The following is a 21,691-nucleotide window of genomic DNA, read 5'->3' on the forward strand; positions in this document are numbered from 1 at the left end:
TTGAGTAGTTCCCAGCCTTTTTAGTTTAGCCATCATTATGGGTTCCCCCCCTTCGATCACATGTTTGTTTTTTTTTTTAAAGTCCACCAAAACTGTATTTATTGTTTTTTTTTTAAATTTATTAGACATATACCTCCTGGTCACATGTCTAGAACCTTCCATTTTGATAACTGGTACATTTCCATTTCTGCTGAGCTTTTTGAAAGATTAAAAAGTTCATTCATTGACCCTTGAAAAAGTAAAAGCAATGGTTATTCAGGAGTGTTTGACCAGCAGGTGCATGCTGATTTCATAAGGACTTTTGCTTGTGGTGTCCGATATCATGAGAACTATGTACAGACTTTTTTTTTGTGCTAATCAGCTTTCCTTATTGTTTGTGTATTTACTGTGTGTTCCAAGGCAACTCTTCTTCCAGTGTGCCACAGAGAGAAAAAAAGGTTGGATGCCCTGGTGTAGTTCCTGTGAAGAAGTAGCCTCCTGTGCTCAAGGACTGAATTCTGGCCTTGTCGCTGCTGTCTGGGTGGGAGTGAGAGGGGTATTACTGATTTTAACCCTTTGCACTGTGATCTGGGCTTCCCCTGGCTCCATCGGGAGCAGGCTCCACCAAGTCTGCCCTAGTATGTCCTCAGCTGGTGGAGTATTTCAGTGTTCTCAGTTCAAGCCCATAGAACTTGGACAGAACACATATTCATAGAAGCAAACTCATTTCCCGAGCCAGTACCCAGCATGCACATTATAAAATGTCATGGAACCAGAACTGTTACATGGTATTAACAATGGTCTAATTTGAATCATATTCTCAAAGGATCATGATGGGTATTCTCTTTTTTTAATATATATTTCTCTTTTTATAGCAGCCTTTTATTTTTTATACTCATGATGTCATGATTTTGTAGGGAATAGGTTCCAGCACCGTCTGCCTCCTCTCAGCTGGTTCTCACATGTGCTAGACCGTAAGCCCATTATGCCATGAATTCACAGGGAATGGGTTCCGGCTGCTCAGGCTCCCTTCCATTAGGTCTCACAGAGTGAGCTTCTCTGGGTGGAGCAGGCTGGCGCTTCAGTTGAACCCCGATAACTTTCTCTTTGGCTGCTTTCTTTTTCTGATCATTGTCCCTCACATGTTTTAGGAAGCTATCTTGGCTCTTAGAGTGCTTAATATGCTCATTGAATATTAATCCTCTTGGCAAGAAGCTTGCCCTTAACTTGTTTATTTACAACAATGCCAACAGTATGCTGGGAACATTGTAGACTCTTCCAGTTTTTCCAGGGTAACATTTGTGGGGCATGCCTTTTAGAACAGTACCCATTCCCCTGATGTCTATAATATCACCTTTCTCATAGATTCGTATTTATGTGGCCAGAGGAACAACTCTATGTTTTCTAAAAGGCCCAGAGAACATGTCTTGGGTGCTTCTCCTCTTTCCTTTTGTGTTCATCATTTTCGTGAATTACTGGAAGATGGGCGACTCTGGCAAAAGGCTATGATCGGTATTCTACAGGCCGTGTTTCTTTCTAAATTAGTAGAATTAATAAATATTATATTGTTTGCCAATCATAGAAGAGAAGGTACAGTTGGGGAAGACTATTACTGTCATTTGTTATTGCATTATAATTTGTGTGTGTGTGTCTGTGTGTAGATAGAGGTCTCACTATTTTGCACACGTTTTTCTTGAACTCCTGGTCTCAAGGGATCCTCCTGCCTTAGCCTCCCAAAGTGCTAGGATTACAGGTGTGAGCCATCATACTTGGACCTTGCCTTGCAATTTTATTAATTATTTTGCAGATTGGGTTGCATGAACCAATGACATATTATGCACTAATTTTAAAATAATTACTCTATGGAAACATTCTTATGAATAAAATCAGTTGCAATAGAGCATAATGATTGAAGTAGGTACATATACTTATGTGTATGAAAGACATATACATGTAGCTAATGGCTCAAGGTAATGTGAAGAAATGAAAAAAAGGTATTAGGATGGAGGATCTTTATTCAAAAATCTTTTATATAAGTTTTTACCTATATCAGCTTTGAAATTAAAATGTATAAATGGATTTACATTGTTCCAGCGAAGAATGTGTGTTTTATTACTCAAATGCTGTGCTGGGTATTGTTTGGTTTCATAGGAGAACCAGCAGAAATCCACCAATGTGGTCTATCAGGCCCACCATGTGAGCAGGAATAAGAGAGGACAGGTGGTTGGAACCAGAGGCGGATTCCGAGGATGTACTGTGTGGCTAACAGGTATGCGATTAACTGAAAATTGACATGTGACAAGTCAGGTGGCTATGACCCCAGATGCAAAATACATTTTATGGAAACTGGTGTAAAATATTACATTTGGTACGTCTTTATTTTAACATTAGAAGAAGGGTGAGCACTGTCGTAGAAAGCTTGAGGGTTAGTCCTAACTCTACCATCAGTGAGAAGTAGAGTCAAAGTCTGCTCTCGAAATAGTCTGATCCAGTCAAGGAAAGTTGCTAGTTTAGTCTATTTTTTCCCCTTTGGTAGAAAAAGATGAGAAAAGTTAATTATGAAATCCCCTTTCATCTCTAAGGAACTCAGCCATTCTCATGTTCATCCCTAAACACATTACAGGCCATGGTGAATGGGGCTTGCCTAATTCGACATCAAGCATTCAGCTGTCCATCGATTTTGGATGTTTAGAGACACTTTTATTGTTTTCTGATGTTTTAACATAGTAGGGACCATTTATTTCATTTACTGCAAAACAAACAAACAAACATACGAATCTTTGCAAGAAAGAGGATTTCCATCTGGCCCGGATTGCCCCTTATATACAGAAATAATTTGTACACACTGAGGTAACCAAAGGAATCTCCCATTTATTGTGTTTTTATAGCCGTAGAATATCAAAGTTAAGGGCCAGTGACAGAATTAGAATTAGAACCCAGGACCCCCAAAACCTTATATTCTGAGTAAAATGGGGAGGACATTGTTTCTAGGAGTATGAATCTAACACATCCTGGACCCATAGACAGGACTTTTCAAGTGGATACGAGCCCAGATTCAAAAATATGTTTACCTAGGTTATAAAATCAGTTTGTATGTTACTGCTCACAAATGGTGATGTATTCTAACCTGAAAATAATTCTAAAAACTATGGCAAGTAGACACCTGCCTTGTATGTTTTCTGGCTAGTCCAAATCTTTTCCCTTTTCTGTCCAAATCACCTTCATTCTTTAAGAGACATAATTTATAGGAGAAGGCATGACTGTAGTTCAGAAATTTCCCTCCAGTTAAATGTTTGCCTTTATGAGGTGTTTACCAGTGAAAACAATTTCTGTGTTGGGACATCCTCACAAAGTTCATTTTCTCTAATGTTGTACTCACTCCCTTGAAAAGGAAAAGAGAACTCGAGAAGAGAAGAATATCTGAAGGGTATTCTTCCTCTGTCTTTTTTTACTCTTAAAAATCATTTTTTCTGGGTTCAGCGCCCATAGAACAGTGGTTAGGGCACCAGCCACATACATCGAGGGTGGCAGGTTTGAACCTGGCCTGGGCCAGCAAAACAACTGCAACAAAAAAAATAGCCAGGCATTGTGGTGGGCACCTGTAGTCCCAGCTACTTGGGAGGCTGAGGCAAGAGAATCATGTAAGCCCAAGAGTTTGAGGTTGCTATGAGCTGTGATACCATAGCACTCTACTGAGGGCAACATAGTGAGACTCTTATCTCAAAAAAAATCATTTTTTCTGGCTTGGCACTCGTAGCTCAGTGGTAGGGCGCCAGCCACATACACTAGGGCTGGTGTATTCAAACCTGGCTCGGGCCTGCTAAACAACAATGACAACTGCAATAAAAAAAGTAGCCAGGCCATGTGGTGGGCACCTGTAGTCCCAGCTACTTGGGAGGCTGAGGCAAGAGAATTGCTTAAGCCCAAGAGTTTGAGGTTGTGAGCTGTGATGGCATGGCACTCTACCTAGGGTGACATAGTGAGTCTGTCTCAAGAAAAAAAAATCATCTTTTCCTAATTTAGTTTTTATTCTGTACAAACATAGGATAGCAGCCAAGTAGACTAGAGGAAAGCACATTTTCAAATCTAGAGACTCACATTTTGAACTCAGTTCCACCTACATTAGCTGTATATCTTTGTACAAGCCAATTAACCTCACTGAGCCTCAGTTTCCTTATTTAGAAAAGGAGAATAAAGATAGTACCTGCCACCTGGAGGTGTACATAGAATTTAATAAAGCACAAATGCATTTAGCACAGGGCCTGGCCTATAGTTATTACTGCACTGTAATAAATATGCCAACAATCTAGTTAAACACACTCATTGTGATTTAGCTCTTAGTTTCTTGAGAGCTGAAGCAAAATGGAAGGAAATTTCTATTCTTTCTTTTATTTCCCAACATGAAAGAACATACTAGAGATTTAGGAGACTCATTTCCTCTACCTCAACCCACCATGAATTCTAACAAGAGTGTATCACCTAAGTTCTCGTTCAGATGCAATGGAATAACATAACTGTCAGCGGCGTTCACTATCCCGCTTCTGACACCACTTGTCAGGGTCTTGGGCCCGGCTTAGGCAGGTTCCAGGCGTGGACTGCTAAGTTCCCTTGCTCAGGAACAGTTTATCTTAGGTGCTTGAGGCCTATCTACTTTAGCTGGAGAGAGAGAGAGACAGAGTATCTTAGAGAGAGTAAAGCAGTTTCTTAGAACAGATAATTTTAGTCTTTAGCAGAGCTTGGTAATCTTCAGCAGAGGGACACCGTGCCGGCGTTCTGCAGGCAGGAGAGGAGACAGAGTCAGAGTAAGTGGATCCGTGATAGAATGCGCATGCTCCCGACTGCCTTCTCCTCCAGCCTGATATAAGGCTGAGCTCGTGCCTCTCACCACCACAGGTGTAGAGACTGCCGATTCACCACTGCTCTCATCTCGCGAGCTCTCTCATGCTTGTTAGAACTAAATCTCTCTCCATGCCCTTCTCACCAAGGTGTTCCATTACAGGTATTTCCTATAACTCCCACTCCTCCTAGCCATAGGCTATACGGGCTGCTACACATAACTATAGACAATTCCTTCAACGAGGATTTAGCAAAGATTGCGGACGCATTCTTCATGTGGCCATTTCTTCTGATGAGCCTCTGTCGAAGCCACAGGCATGACATAACTACTATAACTATGGAAACTACCCATTTGCCTTTTGTAGATCGCCCTTTCTCCCCCAAGTCTCCTTTTCTCTGTCTTTCACCCCTGCTTGTCTTTTACTCTTCCCACCTTTTCCCCCTTTCTTGTCTTCTCTATATTAACCTCCTGGCTTATTTCCCCCCCTCCCCCATCCTCCCCATCCCAGACTGTTCCTCCTCCCTGCCCAGGTGCTGTCTCACGGTGCTGGGCACTGTGGGATATTCTTCAGGTTCAGAGACCTTCATGACAAATAAGGTCTGAAGGACTGATTTTTAGGGTGCTAGTTTTCTAGGGTAGTTCAGCTACCTAAGCTACTGAGGTATTAAAAGCAAGCTATTATTTTGACACGTTGCATTTCCTTCCCTTTCTTCTTATGTCTTCTCTCATAAAGAGAAATTATAAAGTGGGTCCCAGTCATTGTGTTTTGATCCATGGTGGAAAGTGTAGTAATGATATTCTCGTACAAAGACTCTAAAATGTGGCACTTGGCAGCTCAAGGTGACTTTTTGTTTCATGATTTGGGAGTCATTTTGGAAAAATCTTGAAGCCAAAAAGACCAGCACATTTGGCTCCGTTGCCAGGGGGTTGTGCAGCAGTACTCCATCCACGAGGGAGGTGGGTGCCCCAGTCTCCAGAGGCTGTCTGTCCCCCACCACTCTGGCTGGCTGCTGCCTTTCCAGGGGATATGAGACCACTTTCACCACATCTTTTAACTTTGCCAGAGAAGCCAGAATCTGGATTTGTATGCACAACTTCCCAGTCTTGAAAACACTCAGGGTCAAAGAGAATACGCAGGACCACATGCAGCCCCCAGCTCTTCCTATTCGTGAACCCCACTTGCTTTTTTTTTTTTTTTTTTTGAGATAGCATCTCACTCTGTCACCCTGGGTAGAGTGCCATGGCATCATAACTCACAGCAACCTCAAACTCTGGGGCTCAAGGGATTCATTCTCTTGCCTCAGCCTCCTGAGTAGCTTTGACTGCAGGTGCCCACCACAATTCTGGCTATTTTTAGAGATGGGGCATTGCTCTTGCTCAGGCTCATCTTGAACTTCTGAACTTAGACAATCTACCTGCCTCAGCCTCCCAGAGTGTTAGGATTACAGGCGTGAGCCACCGTGCCCAGCCCCTCCCCCTTTCTTTGAAAGGCTATTACCCTAGTAGCAGACAAATAGTTATTCCAGAATTAGGGGGAAAAATGCAAGTACTTACCTTATAGTCAATTGTACTTTTTCCCTAGATTTCAGCAATTTAGATCTGCAGTCAACCAAATGTTTGTAATGAGTGTTTAGTTACACTTACAAGTGCCAGGGTAGTTCACAATTTGCCACCTTAAACTATTTGGGACAAAGCAAGTCTGCCTTACCTGTTCCAAACAGGTCTCTCTGGTGCTGGAAAAACAACAATCAGTTTTGCTCTGGAGGAGTACCTTGTCTCCCACGCCATCCCTTGTTACTCGCTGGATGGGGACAACGTCCGTCATGGCCTTAACAAGAACCTCGGATTCTCTCCTGGGGACAGAGAAGAAAATATCCGGCGGATTGCGGAGGTGGCTAAGCTGTTTGCTGACGCGGGTCTGGTCTGCATCACCAGCTTCATTTCTCCCTTCACAAAGGTACACAGATTTGGCATTGCGTGTGATTCCCACACACAGTGCAAGTGCCCAGACTGCTAGGGAAAAATCTGGTTAGGGTGGGCCTGGAGGGAAGTCTCCTGTGTTTCTCCCTCCCGTCGTGTGTGCTCTCATTTCCTCTGTTTATATAAAAAGGGCCCCTTCATTTCCAGATGCCAGGGCACCAGTGGACATAAGCCCTTCCATGTTCATAGTTATAAGGAACATTTGGTCAGAGTTGAAAGGGAGAAAGAGTTAAACAAGAAAAAGCCTTATACCTCTGTAATTTCAGCTGTCTGAAAAAGCATGTGCAGCTTGCTAAAGAAAAGAGCAATCCACTGCTGAAGCCTGAGATTATGTGTAAGGATGACATTGCCAAGGTGGAGTGTCACTCTTCCTTTAAAACAGGACACTTCTGGGAGCTACACATCATGTGCTGTGTGCTTTGAACATGTCCTTTAAATAAAATGAGCCCACAGTGCCAGTACTGCCATGTTAAGAGGAGCTGTTCTCTGTGAAGTTCTTGAGAACTGTGTTTACTTACCAGAGGGAAATTCCTGAACTTTCTCTCAAGGACTCTGCTGAACACAAACCCCAGTCAGTGTTGTTTGTCTCAGAGGTATCAAACACCAAAGCACACACGCTTTGTGACTAAGAATTTCACTGTGAGAGTGCTGCCAGGGTTCTTAATCATAATTGTTTTTCAGGATCGAGAGAATGCCCGCAAAATCCACGAATCGGCCAGACTGCCATTCTTTGAAATATTTGTAGATGCGCCTCTAAGCATCTGTGAAAGCAGAGACGTAAAAGGCCTCTATAAACGGGCCAGAGCTGGGGAGATTAAAGGTACGAGAACTAGCAAGTGGCAACTTTGCCAATAACTTGGGCTACTTACTGGTCCCTATTCTGTCCTCAGAAATCTGCCTGCATTTTCAAACTTGGTTTTCCAAAATTGCATACACAACTCTTTACCAAATCATAATACACATATATTCAATACCTCTATAGGCATATTAGAATGTGGGGTTTTATTTTTTTAAGAATTGTCACTTCAAGGGGAAGGGGAGGGTCGACCGAGGGAGGGTTAGTAGGGGGACCACACCTATGGAGCATATTGCAAGTACAAGTTGGATCTATCAGGTGTAGAACACAAATGTCTTAATGCTGTAATTGGATACATGAGGTGAAGGCTATGTTGATTAGTAGGATGTAAGCACTCCAATTTGTACAAATAATCAACACATTGAATCCCATAATGGCATTAATGTATTTATGATCTATGTACAAATGACTTGATAAAAAAAAAAAAGACTTGTGACTTCATTTATAAGTAATGGAGTTCAGAGAATTGAAATGGATATGTATATGGTAAGTGTGTGTGTGGGGGAATGTTTCAGAATTTTCCCTGCTTTTTATCTTCCTTTTAAAATTCTGATTGGCTATAGAAACCCTGTACTTAGCTAGCCAGATTTCACTGATAATTTGGGCCTTTCATATTGAAAATACAGCTATATATTTTCTTACCTATGGCTAGCGGTCAAGGACGGCTGTTCAGGCTCGGCACCTGTGGCTCAAGTGGCTAAGGCGACAGCCACATACACCTAAGGTGGTGGGTTTGAATCCAGCCCACGCCCGCCAAACAACAATGATGGCTGCAACCAAAAAATAGCTAGGCGTTGTGGCAGGCACCTGTAGTCCTAGCTACTTGGGAGGTGGAGGCAGGAGACTCACTTGAGCCCAGGAGTTGGAGGTTGCTGTGAGCCATGACGCCACAGCATTCTACCCAGGGCAACAGCTTGAGGGCTTTTTTCCAAAAAAAAAAAAAAAAAAAGGACGGCTGATCAACCTTTTCTGTTATAACCTGAATTCTCAGTTTAACACAGTATTCCAACATGTATTATGCTTTATTGATTAAAAAGATCATTCTGTTGGCACAGAAGTGATTTTCACCCTTCTGGCTTGCAGGATTTACAGGTATTGATTCTGATTATGAAAAACCTGAAACTCCAGAGCTTGTGCTTAAAACCAATTTGTCCTCAGTGAGTGACTGTGTCCAGCAGGTGGTGGAACTTCTGCAAGAGCAGGTGGGTGAATCGCTTGTCTTCTTCTTTTTTTTTTTTTAATTTAATAAAGTCATGAAAGACAATCTATGCTTCTTTACTGAAGCATTCTTTTTTTTCAGTTTTCATTTCAAATTGTTACCAATTTTGTGTCTCTTCAGAGCATTGTACCCCATACTGCAATCAAAGCCATCCACGAACTCTTTGTGCCAGAAAACAAACTCGACCAAGTTCGGGCTGAGGCTAAAATTCTCCCTTCATTATCAATTACGAAGGTAAGTTGAGTGCAAACTGGTCAAAGGAGAATTAGCTTAACAGCAGCCATCATAACCATTTATGGTTACTCTTAACAACAGGGAAAGTATGAGTAAGATGCATGTAATGTCTATAAAGAAAAACACATCATTTTTGTCAATTTTTTTTGTTTTTTTACCTCTCCTCCAACCAATCTCTCACCAAAGGTTGCCACAAAGAAGCTGATTAACGCCGGGTGGTGCCTGTGGCTCAGTGAGTAGGGCGCTGGCCCTGTATACCGAGGGTGGCAGGTATAAACCCAGCCTCAGCCAAACTGCAACTACAACAACAACAACAACAACAAAAAATAGCTGGGCATTGTGGCGGGTGCCTGCAGTCCCAGCTATTTGGGAGGCTGAAGCAAGAGAATCGCCTAAGCCCAAGAGCTAGAGGTTGCTGTAAGCTGTGACACCACAGCACTCTACTGAGGGCAACAAAGTAAGACTCTGTCTCTAGAAAAAAAAAAAGAAGCTGATTAATGCCATGGACAGAAGCAGACTGGGAATGTAACTTCTGAATTTGCACAGAACAGTTTTACATAGCTTTCATACCTTTGGCTGTGCTGAAGTGCAGGCATCAGGTCAGTAATTATTTGTTGGTAGCGAAGGAGGAAACAATTTGTTCAGAATGTAAGTGCTTCTTGGACAATTGAGAAAGAATTTGAAGAAAACAAAAAGCAAGCCTGCTCTAAAGTGATATGAATGCCTCAACCTTTTCTACCTGCAAATTACACTTTTCCTTCATAAAGTCCAGTCTGGGGAGAGAGTTAAACAGCTTTAGTTACATGGATTCTACTTTCAGGAACATGGAATTCTAACCCCAGCAAACTGCCCTGCACCTGGCCTTTTTATGGGTCAGTGTTGGTTGGCCTGTACAAGATGACTGCGTCTTCACTGGTACATTTTTATTATCTATTAAAATTTTGCAGGTTTTATAAGAAGAAAGGCAAGTGGGTAACCTGCTTCAGCTCATGAAGAGCCTACACTCTATTAAGTCCTGATTTGTTAATAAACAGAGCCCCCTGACTCTGTAAAATAAATTCTGAGCTCCTCAGTGCCCTAGGCAGATCAGTAAACCTGTAAAAATGCTGTATTACCATTACAGCATGTTGTGACAGTTCCAATAACAGAATGATCTACAAGCTACAGCTCAAAAACTCTGTTGATTAATTCTTTTGGTCAAAGGGATGACAGATAAGGTTTCAGTGCAATGACCCATGAGCTGTGTTTTCAAAGATGAATAGGAATTTGAGGAGGGGAGAAGAATGAGTAGAACACAAGTCCTGTGTGTGTTTAGACTATACATCGCCTGGCATTGTTGGCAAATAGGCCCTCATTGGTGGAGGCGGAAAATCCCAGCATGAGCCCCAGGGACCAGAGTTTGAAGGGTTTTCAATATCATACCAATAACTTCGGACTTTATCTTAGAGTCAGTGGTTGCCTAATTCAGTCAGATGACCAACAAGTACATCTGGTAAAAAATTACAGCCAAATCAGAAATTTTGTGACAAAAAAAGAAAGAATAAACAGTGAATTTCCAACTCAGTTTCACATTCTAGGACTAGGTAACAGCATAAAGTGTTCAAATAAATCATCCCTATTTGAAATCTTTTTCCTCCTCTTCTTTAGAAAAGGTCTAGACTTTAACCTGTCTGGCCCTTGGATCTGATCAGCATAACATGTGGGAACACTTAAAACATAAAAGATCTTGTTCTCTTCTCCCTGTCCACTGAATAGAAAGGACTGCCCTTAGGCCAGATGTCTGAAAAACGGAACTTATGGAAATGTTCACCTGCTTTTCTTGTGTTGCAGCTGGATCTACAGTGGATCCAAGTTCTGAGTGAAGGCTGGGCCACTCCCCTCAAAGGTTTTATGCGTGAGAAGGAGTACCTGCAGGCTATACACTTTGACACCCTGCTAGATGGTATGTTTTTGTTGTGGCTATTTCTTACGCTGTATGATTAAAGGAAAAAAAAATCTTTCCCACAGAAATTTGACGGGAAGAAGAAATGATAGTTTTTGCTTTGTAAACCTTGTTGCAAAAAATATTTAGATTATTTACGGCACACCCCATCCTATCATTCTATCATGTGTAAGCTCCAATTTTTAGGATAGTTCGGTTGTTTTCGAAGGATTGTTATGTAAAATTAAGGAACTGAAAAAAGAGGGTTTTAAGGCCCAAAGAGGGGCAAGTCTGTTTCACTTTCACCTGCTCTTTGCTGGTCCTGTTATTTAAGAGCCCTTCTGCTCTCAGTTCTGCACCATCCTGGCGCAGCCACGATGAGCTCGGAACATGCTGCGGAGCCAGGCGTCTTCAAACTATGGCTCTCGGGCCACGTGTAGTGGCCCGAGGACATTTATCTGGCCCGCTGGGTGTTTTTGCTGCTGCTGCCTGTCCTGCTTAGCAGCCGACTTGTCCCGGGCCCACAGTCCAGCCCTCCAATGGTCTGAGGGACAGTGAACTGGCCCCCTGCTGAAAAAGCTTGAGGACCCCTGTGTGCAGCCCACCTCCACCCTCCAGGCTGCCGCTCTCAAGCATGAGTGCAGCAGCTTTCCTGGGTGGAAGCTGTAGTGCTGATGTTCCTGCGCATAGATGAATTGCATTAGGATGCTTTCATCCACTAAACTAACGAGGGAGCGTTTAGGAAACTTTCCGGCCCAGGCTGAGTGGCTTTTAGAAAACTGATCTGCGTGTATTACTCAGAAGACTTCCAGACCCTTCTGTGATAATTTCCTTCCTAGAACTGTCTGAGCTTATCAAATAGAGCTTATCTATTTCAAGAGCTTGGGAAATGGCTGCTAAGTGGGGAGAAGGTTGGCATAGAATCACACTGAACCTGTAATACTGAGCAGGGTGCTAAAGCTTTTAGGAAGAAAAATCAAATAAGACGTTCTTTCTTGGGAAAGATGTTCACCTTCTGGGTTTGTGTCCCTGCCGGGGAAATGGGACAGAAGGCTATAATCAGCGCTCAAAGGCTGCTCAGAACAAGCCCTCCTCCCTTATTCCGGAGCTGTAAGTGACAATGCTCTGGAACTTGAATCCTTTATTTTTCAGATTCAAGATCATAACATCCCAGAAGGATATTTGCTTTACTTATAGCTTGGCTTAACTAGAGTAATGATGCATATCTCTACTGCACTTCTGTTTTCAAAGCATTTCCTCAGATCTTATTTCATTTGACCCTCATAAAGTCTAAGAAAACAGGTAACTGTTATTATCCCACTTTACAAATGGGGAAACGAACCTCAGGTTAAGTGGTTTTCTGAATCCCCAGACCAGAGTCCACAATCTCCTGAGTCCTGGCCACTGCTTTTCCCTACCAGACTGCTTTCCCGGTATTGTTTCCAATAGAATCTAGAAGGCCCACGTGGTATACAAGGAAGGCTGGCATTTATCTTGATGTCTTCATTAGACTCATGCTGAAGACAGATTTGTCACATAATGTCACTGGACTCAGCAGCCAGCCACAAACAAGAGGTTGATTATGAGCATGCGAACCAGAGGTGTGGCTAATAGACCAGTGAAGCTCATTGAATGAGGGGAACACACTACATACAGTGCCATTGACCTTTGACAAATATTTGTTCTATAAAGAAAAATATCAGGGTGTTGGAAGTGGTTGCAGAGGTCAATGTTCATGGAAATCAAGGATCCTTAGCCTGGGATCTAGGGGTTCAATGTAAGTTAACAAAACATCCTAAAATAGACAAAATGGTTTGTGGTCTAAGAAGGGAAGGAGGGAGCATTTTCCTCAGTTAAGAGATTATGACTTGGATGGCTTCTGTTTTTTTAAGAGCCAAGGGCTCACTTTTCCCCACGCTGGAGTGTACTAACATGATCTCAGCTCACTATACCCCCAAATACCGGGGCTCCAGTGATCATCCCTCCTCAGCCTCCTGAATAACTGGGACTACAGGTTTGCCTCACCGCACATGGTTAATTAAAAAAAAAAATCGTAGAAATAGGGCCTTGCTATGTTGCTGAAACTGCTCTCAAAATCTTGGGCCTCTAGTGATCCTCCCACCTCAGTCTCTCAAAGGGCTGGGATTATAAGTATGAGCCACCGTGCCCAGCCTCAGTGGATTCTTAAAACAGTTTATGATCCATACAGATGAGGAACAGCTAATGCAGATAATCCATGTGGATAACTTGGGAAAAAATCTCTTTCTTTTCTGTTCACATCATCTGAATTTCATTTTATGGTTTTTTTTTTTTTTGAACTTGCAAAAACACATCACTTTTCTATTTCTTATTTGGTGCTCGCTACCATGGGTGGATGAAGTGCTTACCGTTGTTCCCACTTCCCTTGTGGTGCAGATCTCTCCCTGCCCCTCAACCCCACCAACCTTACCAGTCCAGGGAGATGAATGAGGTCACTTTCCCATTAATACTTGAATCCCACTAGTGCCATCTCCTACCTGCTCATGCAGAAATCCCCGTTCTTTCCAAAACCTACACTCCAGTGTTTGCAGGAGTCCCCCAGGTGTGTGTTTCCTGGGCTCTCAAGTGGGGCCCACAGCCATGTGCCACCTGCTGCCTGGGTTCATGTGGCTCTCTGAACCCACAGATGTGTAGATCCTGCCCACACACTCCAGCCACTAATGTTCTTGGTACCCATAGGGGTGTGGCAGCTTATGAGCTTTTTCTATTAATCTCCCTCAAAGACTGTCAGGGGTTACTTGAGTCACACAGTATTAGAGAATTGAGTTAGACAACTCTTGTAATCCCTATGGAGCCTAGTATCTTCCTGTGACCCCAGTGTGGTCATGTCAAGGTAGGGGGTGTTCAAGACCAAATATGCTATTTCCATAATCCCTCCTCTTCCAACCGGAAGGACTGGTTTATGAAACTTTCTGTAAGACTCTTTTTCCCCTATGAGAATTCTCCTCTGGCTCCACCATCTCTCTTGGCAACCAGACAATTGGACATACTCATGCAGCCTCAGTCACAGTCAAGAGTCAGAGTTCTGCATGCCCTTCCGAAGCCACCTCAGCTCTTATGTAAATCATTTAATAAAAATAGACAGCAGGGATGTCATGCTGCCCACCTCCCCCACATTCTCTACCTCAGTTTAGCTTTAGCCTCTGTAGAGGCAGATTATCCTGGTGGATTAGAGTGTGAACTGCAGAGTCAAACTGTCTAGTTTGGTGCATATGTGATTACCTAGGAACCTGGGTCATGTTACTTTCTGGGCTCAGTTTCTTTATCTGTGTAACTGGGACAGCAACAGCTGTCACCAGGGTGCTGAATGTTTAAGTCAATAGTAAATGCTCGATACATGTCAGTTATTATGAACAACCCTCTACCGCATACAACTGAAAGAACATGGAGTCTTGCCAGGTGTGGTTACGTACCTGAAGTTCCAGCTACTTGGGAGGCTGAGGCAGGAGATTGCTGAGCCCAGGAGTTTGTGGTTGCTGTGAGCTATGATGCACCACTGAACTCCAGGTTGGGTGGCAGAGTGAGACTCTGCCTCTATTCAAGAAAAGGAAGAAGAGGAGGAAAGACACAGCATCCTTAGAAAGGCTTGGGTTAGAGGTGCTCCCCACATACTATGAGCATGCATTGACCACCAACTGTGTTCTGACACTGTCGTTTAATATTAGTTATCACATTTCACCTGGATAATACCTCGGTGAAAATATTTTGTCTATATGTTGAAATAAGTATTGGAAAAGTTAAATAATTTACTTGAAACCTGGACTCACATCCAGGTCATCTTGACCCTATTATTTGTGTTTGTTCTACTTGGCACACTTTTATGTCCTCTAAACATCGGGGTCACCGGGACATTCTAGGGCAGTTTGCTTTTATACCTTCCCCCAGAGCCTGGTTGGGAAACCATTTGATAGGCAATCCAATAGCCCATATTTGCAAGAAACAACTTCTTGCTGAAATTAGAGGGGCTACTGACATAGGTTATAGTTATTTTAAAACATAATCATTTGAACCAAGCTTTTGGATTGTATTGAACAATATTCAGTACAAATTCTGATTTCATTAGCTTCTTGCTGTCATATATCCTCTGTCTTTAAAAATAGCATAACAAAAAGCTCAGTATATTTGTATGTTGTACGTGTGAAGTGTCACAATAGGATTTTTTCCTTTGAGATTGTTGTTTTAAGATTATTTTGGTAGCAAGCTGGAAACATGTCTTAATTGTGTTTGTATTTTTCTAGGCACGGTCCATGCTGGTATGTACTTTAACTTTCCAAGTAGTTAAGTTATTATAATTAAACATGTTAATTAATTTGAATGGTTAAGAACATAAATAAAAAAAAATTCTCATTAACCACTTGGAATCACTATCAGCTCATGATCCAACCAGTTATATAAGAACTACATTCTTCTGATGATTAGACTAGACGGAACAGGAAATTTCTGGATCAGATGCAGCTGTTGTTTATAATGTTATATTTGGCTGACAAAAGTAAACTTGTTTCTAAATTTTTGTCCTACATTTTGATCTTGAGTCTTTCAGATTTGTGATCCTCTCTCAATGACTGTTGGTCCTCCTTTAGTTTCACAAATCTGGAATATTTTCTTCCACTGCATTTATGAAAGATTTTTAATTGATGAAGAACGAATCCATTTTAGATGCAATTTAAAGTAGATGCACCTGGTTGGATTATGTATGATTGTATTTCATTTGTTTGCAATGTGTGATTATGCATGAATTCAATTTTAAGCTACTGTGATTGACACAGAACTGAGAATAAATATAACTTTGCTATGACTATAAACTTCTGCATTGCCCTAGAATGAAAAGGTAAAAGTCTAAAGATATCATTTACCTTGGGTATTGTTTTCATCATTGTTTTTCCTTTTAAAAAGCCTAGCTGAACCATAAAGAATAATTTAGTTTTTGCATAGAAACAGTCCCAAACAATCAATACACAGGTCTGTATGGCTAAGCCAGATGGCTTGAAAATTTTTTAAAGCAAAAGAAAGAACATTCAATTGAACAAGAAGTTATCTGTTGGACTTACCATGGTTAATAAAAACCACAATATTCTCTTTGAAGTGAGATACTCCACAACAAAATAATCAAGGTAGTTCCTACCAGAGCTGAAGCACATGAGGGAAGAGTTGAAAGCCGTGGACGATGCTTCTGCTGGATAAATTGATGGATTAGCAAAGTTGATAAAGATGATGGGGGAAAGAACAGCAAATCTGTTTATACCCTAGGAGATCAGTTGGCATTATTACTGGCACAACTTCTCTCCATCACATCCCTCGGATTAGCTCCCTTATCGTGGGGCCTGCTAGGGAGCACTGTTCAGTCATTATGGGTTTCTATTCAAGAGCAAGATGAAGGTGGATCAGAGGCTACATTGGACAGGAGGCCACTGCGACAGGCAAGTGAAGTGCCCCTTGGATGTCAACCCAGAATCCTGGTGCAAGACAAAGTTGCAGGCAGGCCTAGGCATCCTCCAGCACCCTGCTCCATATTTAACTTTTGCATTTGCTTTACTTTATTGGGTCAAGTCAGTCTTTATAAGTGAGGAGAATACTATGTTCTTTGTTTCCATAGCATAGTCAGTAAGCAATCTATAGAAAGCATAACTGCTAATCAAAACATCCGCATCCTTGAGTGTACTATTCTTTGCCAGTCTCTCTCCTGTTACCTCACCTAGGCTAGGTGGAAGATTTAATTATCTTTCATCATAAATTCCCATTAACATAGTGCTTTATGGTACACCCCTTGCAGCAACCCAAAGAGATATGCATTATGTATTATTCTATTTTTCCAGCTAGGAAACTGAATTCAAAGAAGTTGAATGATAAAACATAGTGGGAGAACGCCTGACTCTGAATTCAGTGTTATCTGCAAAGTACTTCGCTGCTGTAATATCCCAGGAACTTTGAAACAGTCGTGTGAACAACAAACCATTACTTTCTGTGTACAGGAAATAACTATGGCTTGATAAAGCATCCTAAAGCCTATCACAGAATTTTATGATAAACGGGATTTCTTTACTGCTGGCAGTTGCAGTCTATAGCCTGTTGGACATTCCTTAGGTTTTAGTATCTTTTGGAAAGTGTTAAAAGGACCAAAGTGATATGCCTGAGAAGTTTGGTTTCCTAGTGACTAGGGGAAGTGTTACACCCCAAAGGAACAGAATTCACATCTTTAACTCCATCAGAGGTATTCCAAATGTTGGATTTGAAAGTTAGGTTTCAACAACCTGATTCATCTATGGCATATTTTCTCAAATCCATCAATAACTGCCTTCGTTTTCTGTGGAGCTGAATGTTTTTTTAATTCATCTTCCTTTCATTCCCTTCTGAATCTTGAACTTGGGAGGACTCACTTTTCCTCCTTTTCTCACCTGTAAGTACAATTGACAGACTGGCATATTTGTTGGGGCATCATTACAAAAGAGGGAACAGTTTTGCGATTTTTTGATGTTATCTAGGATTATTAATACATGGGGTGTTTTTAAAAGGGCCAAGTTCTATCCTTTTAAAAAACAGTTAAGTCTTTTAACCATTTTATCTAGAAACGTTTAAAAATATTTTTTAGTAAAAAGACTTATTCACTAAAAAAAAAAAAAAAAGAATATATTAACATAAAGAAACTCTAAAAAAATGACTGTCATTAGTTTTACCAGTTACTAAGCTGGACTCTAATATAATGGTCCCCTGAGGATTGGGATACCTGTGTGGATTGGCGGCTTCCCACACTAGAGAATCCCCTGGACTTTATATTTTTAGTTTCTGTATTAGTCAGGGTCCTTCAGAAAAACAGAACCAACAGATACAGAGAGAGAGAGAAGAGAAAGAGAGAGAGAGAGATGGAGTGGGGAGAGTGAGAGACAGAGAGGGAGAGAAGGACAAAAAGAGAGAGAAATTAATTTTTTAAAAACTAGCTCATCGGCTCGGCGCCTATAGCTCAACCAGCTAAGGCGCCAGCCACGTACACCTAAGGTGGCAGGTTCGAATCCCCAGCCTGGACCCGCCAAACAACAATGACAGCTGCAACCAAAAAATAGCCGGGCATTGTGGCGGGCGCCTGTGGTCCCAGCTACTTGGGAGGCGGAGGCAAGAGACTCGCTTGAGCCCAGGAGTTGAAGGTTGCTGTGAGCTGTAATGCCACGGCACTCTATCCAGGGGGACAGCTTGAGGCTCTGTCTCAAAAAAAAAACCAAAGAAAACTAGCTCATCTGGCAGGCTGGAGACCCAGAAAACAGTTGCTGTTCACATCCAAAGGCTGTCTGCTAGGTGAATTCCCTCTTCCTCTGGGGAGGAAGTCTTTTTCTATTTAGACCTTCACCTGATTGGATGAGACGCACCACCATTATGGAGGGTAATCTGCTTCCCTTAAAGGATCCTAGTTGAAATGTTAAGGCTGTCTAAAAAAGTACCTCCCCAGAAACATCGAGAATAATGTTAAACCAAAAACCTGGGTACCATGGCCCCACCAAGTTAACATGTAAAATTAACCATCAGAGTCTCTATGTCTTTTTTAAAAATTGTTTTTCTTTCTCTCCCTTATTTGTTGCTGAACACGTAGCTTCTCTGAACACCACACTCCGTACCTTGCAATCTGTTGTGCTGTACACTGAGAACTCAGATCACCCAGTTTACATAGATTTCTTTTAAAGTCAGAGTCTCAGCGTTATGTTGAGTGGGTCTCACTCTCCCAATAAAGTGCGTGTTAATAAGTGGCTTTACATCATTGTTCATGCCTCTCTCTCTTTTTTTGGACAGAGTCTCACTTTGTCACCCTGGGTAGAGTGCTAGGGTGTCATAGCTCACAGCAACTTCAAGCGAGCCCTCAAACTGGGCTCAAGCAATCCTCTTGCCTCCACCTCCCAAGTTGCTAGGACTACAGGTACCACCACAACATCCAGCTATTTTTTAGAGATAGTGTCTTGCTCTGGCTCAGGCTGGTGTCAAACTCCTGAGCTCAGGCAATCCACCTGCCTCAGTCTCCCAGAGTGCTAGGATTACAGGCGTGAGCCACTGTGCCCAGCCCTTCCTCTATATTTTTTAACTGTTGGTTCTTAACTGCAGTTGAACTAGCAAGACTTGAGATTCCCAGGTAAGTGAGGTTATGAGTCTCTCAAAATATTTAAAGGTGATGCTGTGCCTTGACCACAATGAACAGTATCAGGAGGATCCCTTGTTTGGGGTCCTGTGGAATCATGTTAACTGTCTGACTTTTTTCCTTTCTTCTTAATTCAGTGTGTTGGTAGTGCAGATGGAGCCTAAACAGAAAATAAAATAAGGGACTCGCCTGTCATTTAACAAATTTCATTTCTAATAGGTTTTTGTTTTGCCAGTGTTAGTTTTGTTTAAATGGAGCTTTAAAGACTTTGAGCTCCCTGATGCATTGAGGTCAGGATTAAGCTTTAAAAAGGGAACTCAGAAGGGAAATATCCCCTCTTTGTCCTCAAACTTAAATCACTGGCTGAGCCCACCTCTGTGATTTGAAACTCTGCCCACTTTTACACATGCTCCGTCTCCTGCTTTGGGAAGCCCTTTGAGGGCGTCTCACAGACTCTAGTGAAACGGGTGCACTATTATACTGGTGCAGCCAATACAACCAAATTGGACTGGGCTCTCAATGGCTTTTGAAGGAAAGTTTGGAAGGGGCTTCCTGCACACTTGGGTCATCCTTCAAGGATGACACACCTTTACCGGTATTCACGCATCACCTTGGCTCTTTCCACAGATGGAGTGATCAACATGAGCGTCCCCATCGTCCTGCCCGTCTCCGAGGATGATAAGGCACGGCTGGAAGGGTGCAGTGAGTTTGTCCTGACATACGGTGGACGGAGGGTGGCTCTCTTACGAGATCCTGAATTCTATGAACATAGAAAAGAGGAGCGTTGCTGCCGGGTGTGGGGGACGACATGCACAAAACTCCCCCACGTCAAAGTAAGTCACAGAACCTTGGGAAGGGTTTTCATAATCCATTTTAGCTTAGGACAAACACAATTCTTTTTTTTTCTAATTAAAAAGCTGTGTACATTAATGTAATCATGGGGTACAATGTGCTGGTTTTATATACAATTTGAAATATTTTCAGCAAACTGGTCAACATAGCCTTCACGGCATTTTCTTAGCTATTGTGTTAAGACGTTTATATTCTACACCTAGGAAATTTCACAGGTACCCTTATAAGATGTACCATAGGTGTGGTCCCACCAATTACTCTCCCTCCAACCATCTTCCCCCCTCCCCTCCCCTCCCTCTCCCCTTTCCCCTTCTTCCTGGACTATAATTGGGTTATAGCTTTCATAAGAAAGCTATAAATTGGTTTCATGGTTAAGACTGAGTACATTGGATACAATTCTTTTTAATTCCTTCTCAAGGGGCTAAGAAAAACTAGAGTTAGATGTAAGAATGTATTTCTGAGGCTCGGTTTGGAGGCTTTTTGTCTTGGGAGAGAGATCTTTCCAGACAGGAGCAAAGAAACATGTTTGAGGTCTGGTCTCAATGATCTCTAAGGTCCTCAGATCCTGTGATGGCTGGCCTCTTCTGCTAAATGGGTCCAGGAAGGTAATTAATCTACAGTCAAAAGTAGAGGAATAAAATCATAGCTGCTATCTATGCACAAAACCGCAGCCAGACCTTGTAGCCCTGTCTGTTTTAAAAATGCACAAGGGAAATAAATACCTTCATACAGGCTGCGCCCAACCGACTACTGGAACAAGAATGCCAAGTTCATGTTCTATGGTCAGTGAGAAGTCAATGACATCCTGTCAGTAAACAAAAGTTAGCACAGACATTAGCAGACTTTCCAGAGGGAAGACATCACATTTTGTCTCTGGATTTTTTTTTGAAACAGAGACAGCGTCTTGCTCTGTCATCTGAGCTAGAGAGCCGTGGCCTCAGCCTAGCTCATAGCAACCTCCAACTCCTGGGTGCACGGATCTTCCTGCCTCAGATGCCAGCTGATGGCTGGCTAGTGTTTCTATTTTTAGTGGAGATGGAGGTCTTGCTTTTTTCAGAGTGGCCTGAAATTCCTGAGCTTTAGTGGTCCTATCACCTCTGCCTCCCAGAGTGTTAGGATAACAGGCATGAGCCACCCCAATCGGCCTGTCAGTGGATATTTTTCAGATTGAAAATATGTATTCATCTGATTAGGATCATGTAAGGTCTATCATACCTAGAGGCAAAATAGACTAAAACTCAGATTCCTTCACAGCATCTGATTGCTGCTGGTGATGAGGTAGGAGAAGCATTATAGAGTTGCTGGATGTGGTTCATTTCCCATAAAGAAAACACATGAAATTAAAAGCAAAAATCAATCCTCATCCGAGATAAGAACATTAGGGTGGATATTCTACTAGTAGCCATATCCTACCAATTTGACTTCTCCAAATTCCCCAGCTGAGGAATAGAGACTGACTTCCAGCAGATTCAGAGGAATAGAGACCAACTTGGGGCACTGGAGACGCTCAAAATCCTTGTGATCGGACAAGGTGCATCCTGTCCTGGGCCTCACTTTCTTCATTTACAAAAGGAGGGGACTGGAATCAAAATAATTCTGTCTCTTTTACACCAAGGACCCTGCAAGAAAGATAACTTGTTTGGATCTGTTTTTTGTTTTGT

General features: G+C 42.2%; 1 protein-coding gene across 7 annotated transcripts in view; it reads left to right on the forward strand.

Moving 5' to 3' along the window:
• PAPSS2 (3'-phosphoadenosine 5'-phosphosulfate synthase 2) overlaps positions 1-21,691 on the forward strand; it is a 90,634-nt gene that overhangs the window by 51,443 nt on the left and 17,500 nt on the right. For 5 of the 7 annotated variants that reach the window (XM_003783675.3, XM_023509499.1, XM_023509497.1 and 2 more), the window contains 8 exons: positions 2,131-2,248; positions 6,538-6,773; positions 7,478-7,616; positions 8,736-8,854; positions 8,992-9,105; positions 10,936-11,047; positions 15,304-15,318; positions 19,806-20,011. In XM_003783675.3, the coding sequence (XP_003783723.2) occupies positions 2,131-2,248; positions 6,538-6,773; positions 7,478-7,616; positions 8,736-8,854; positions 8,992-9,105; positions 10,936-11,047; positions 15,304-15,318; positions 19,806-20,011 (1,059 nt within the window). The remainder of the gene's footprint in view (positions 1-2,130; positions 2,249-6,537; positions 6,774-7,477; positions 7,617-8,735; positions 8,855-8,991; positions 9,106-10,935; positions 11,048-15,303; positions 15,319-19,805; positions 20,012-21,691) is intronic. The other 2 variants (XM_023509501.1, XM_023509498.1) reach the window with 1 other exon arrangement.

The sequence above is a fragment of the Otolemur garnettii genome, unplaced genomic scaffold (assembly GCF_000181295.1).
Source record: "Otolemur garnettii isolate 467f Iridium unplaced genomic scaffold, OtoGar3 scaffold00008, whole genome shotgun sequence".
Classification (NCBI taxonomy): Eukaryota; Metazoa; Chordata; class Mammalia; order Primates; family Galagidae; genus Otolemur; species Otolemur garnettii.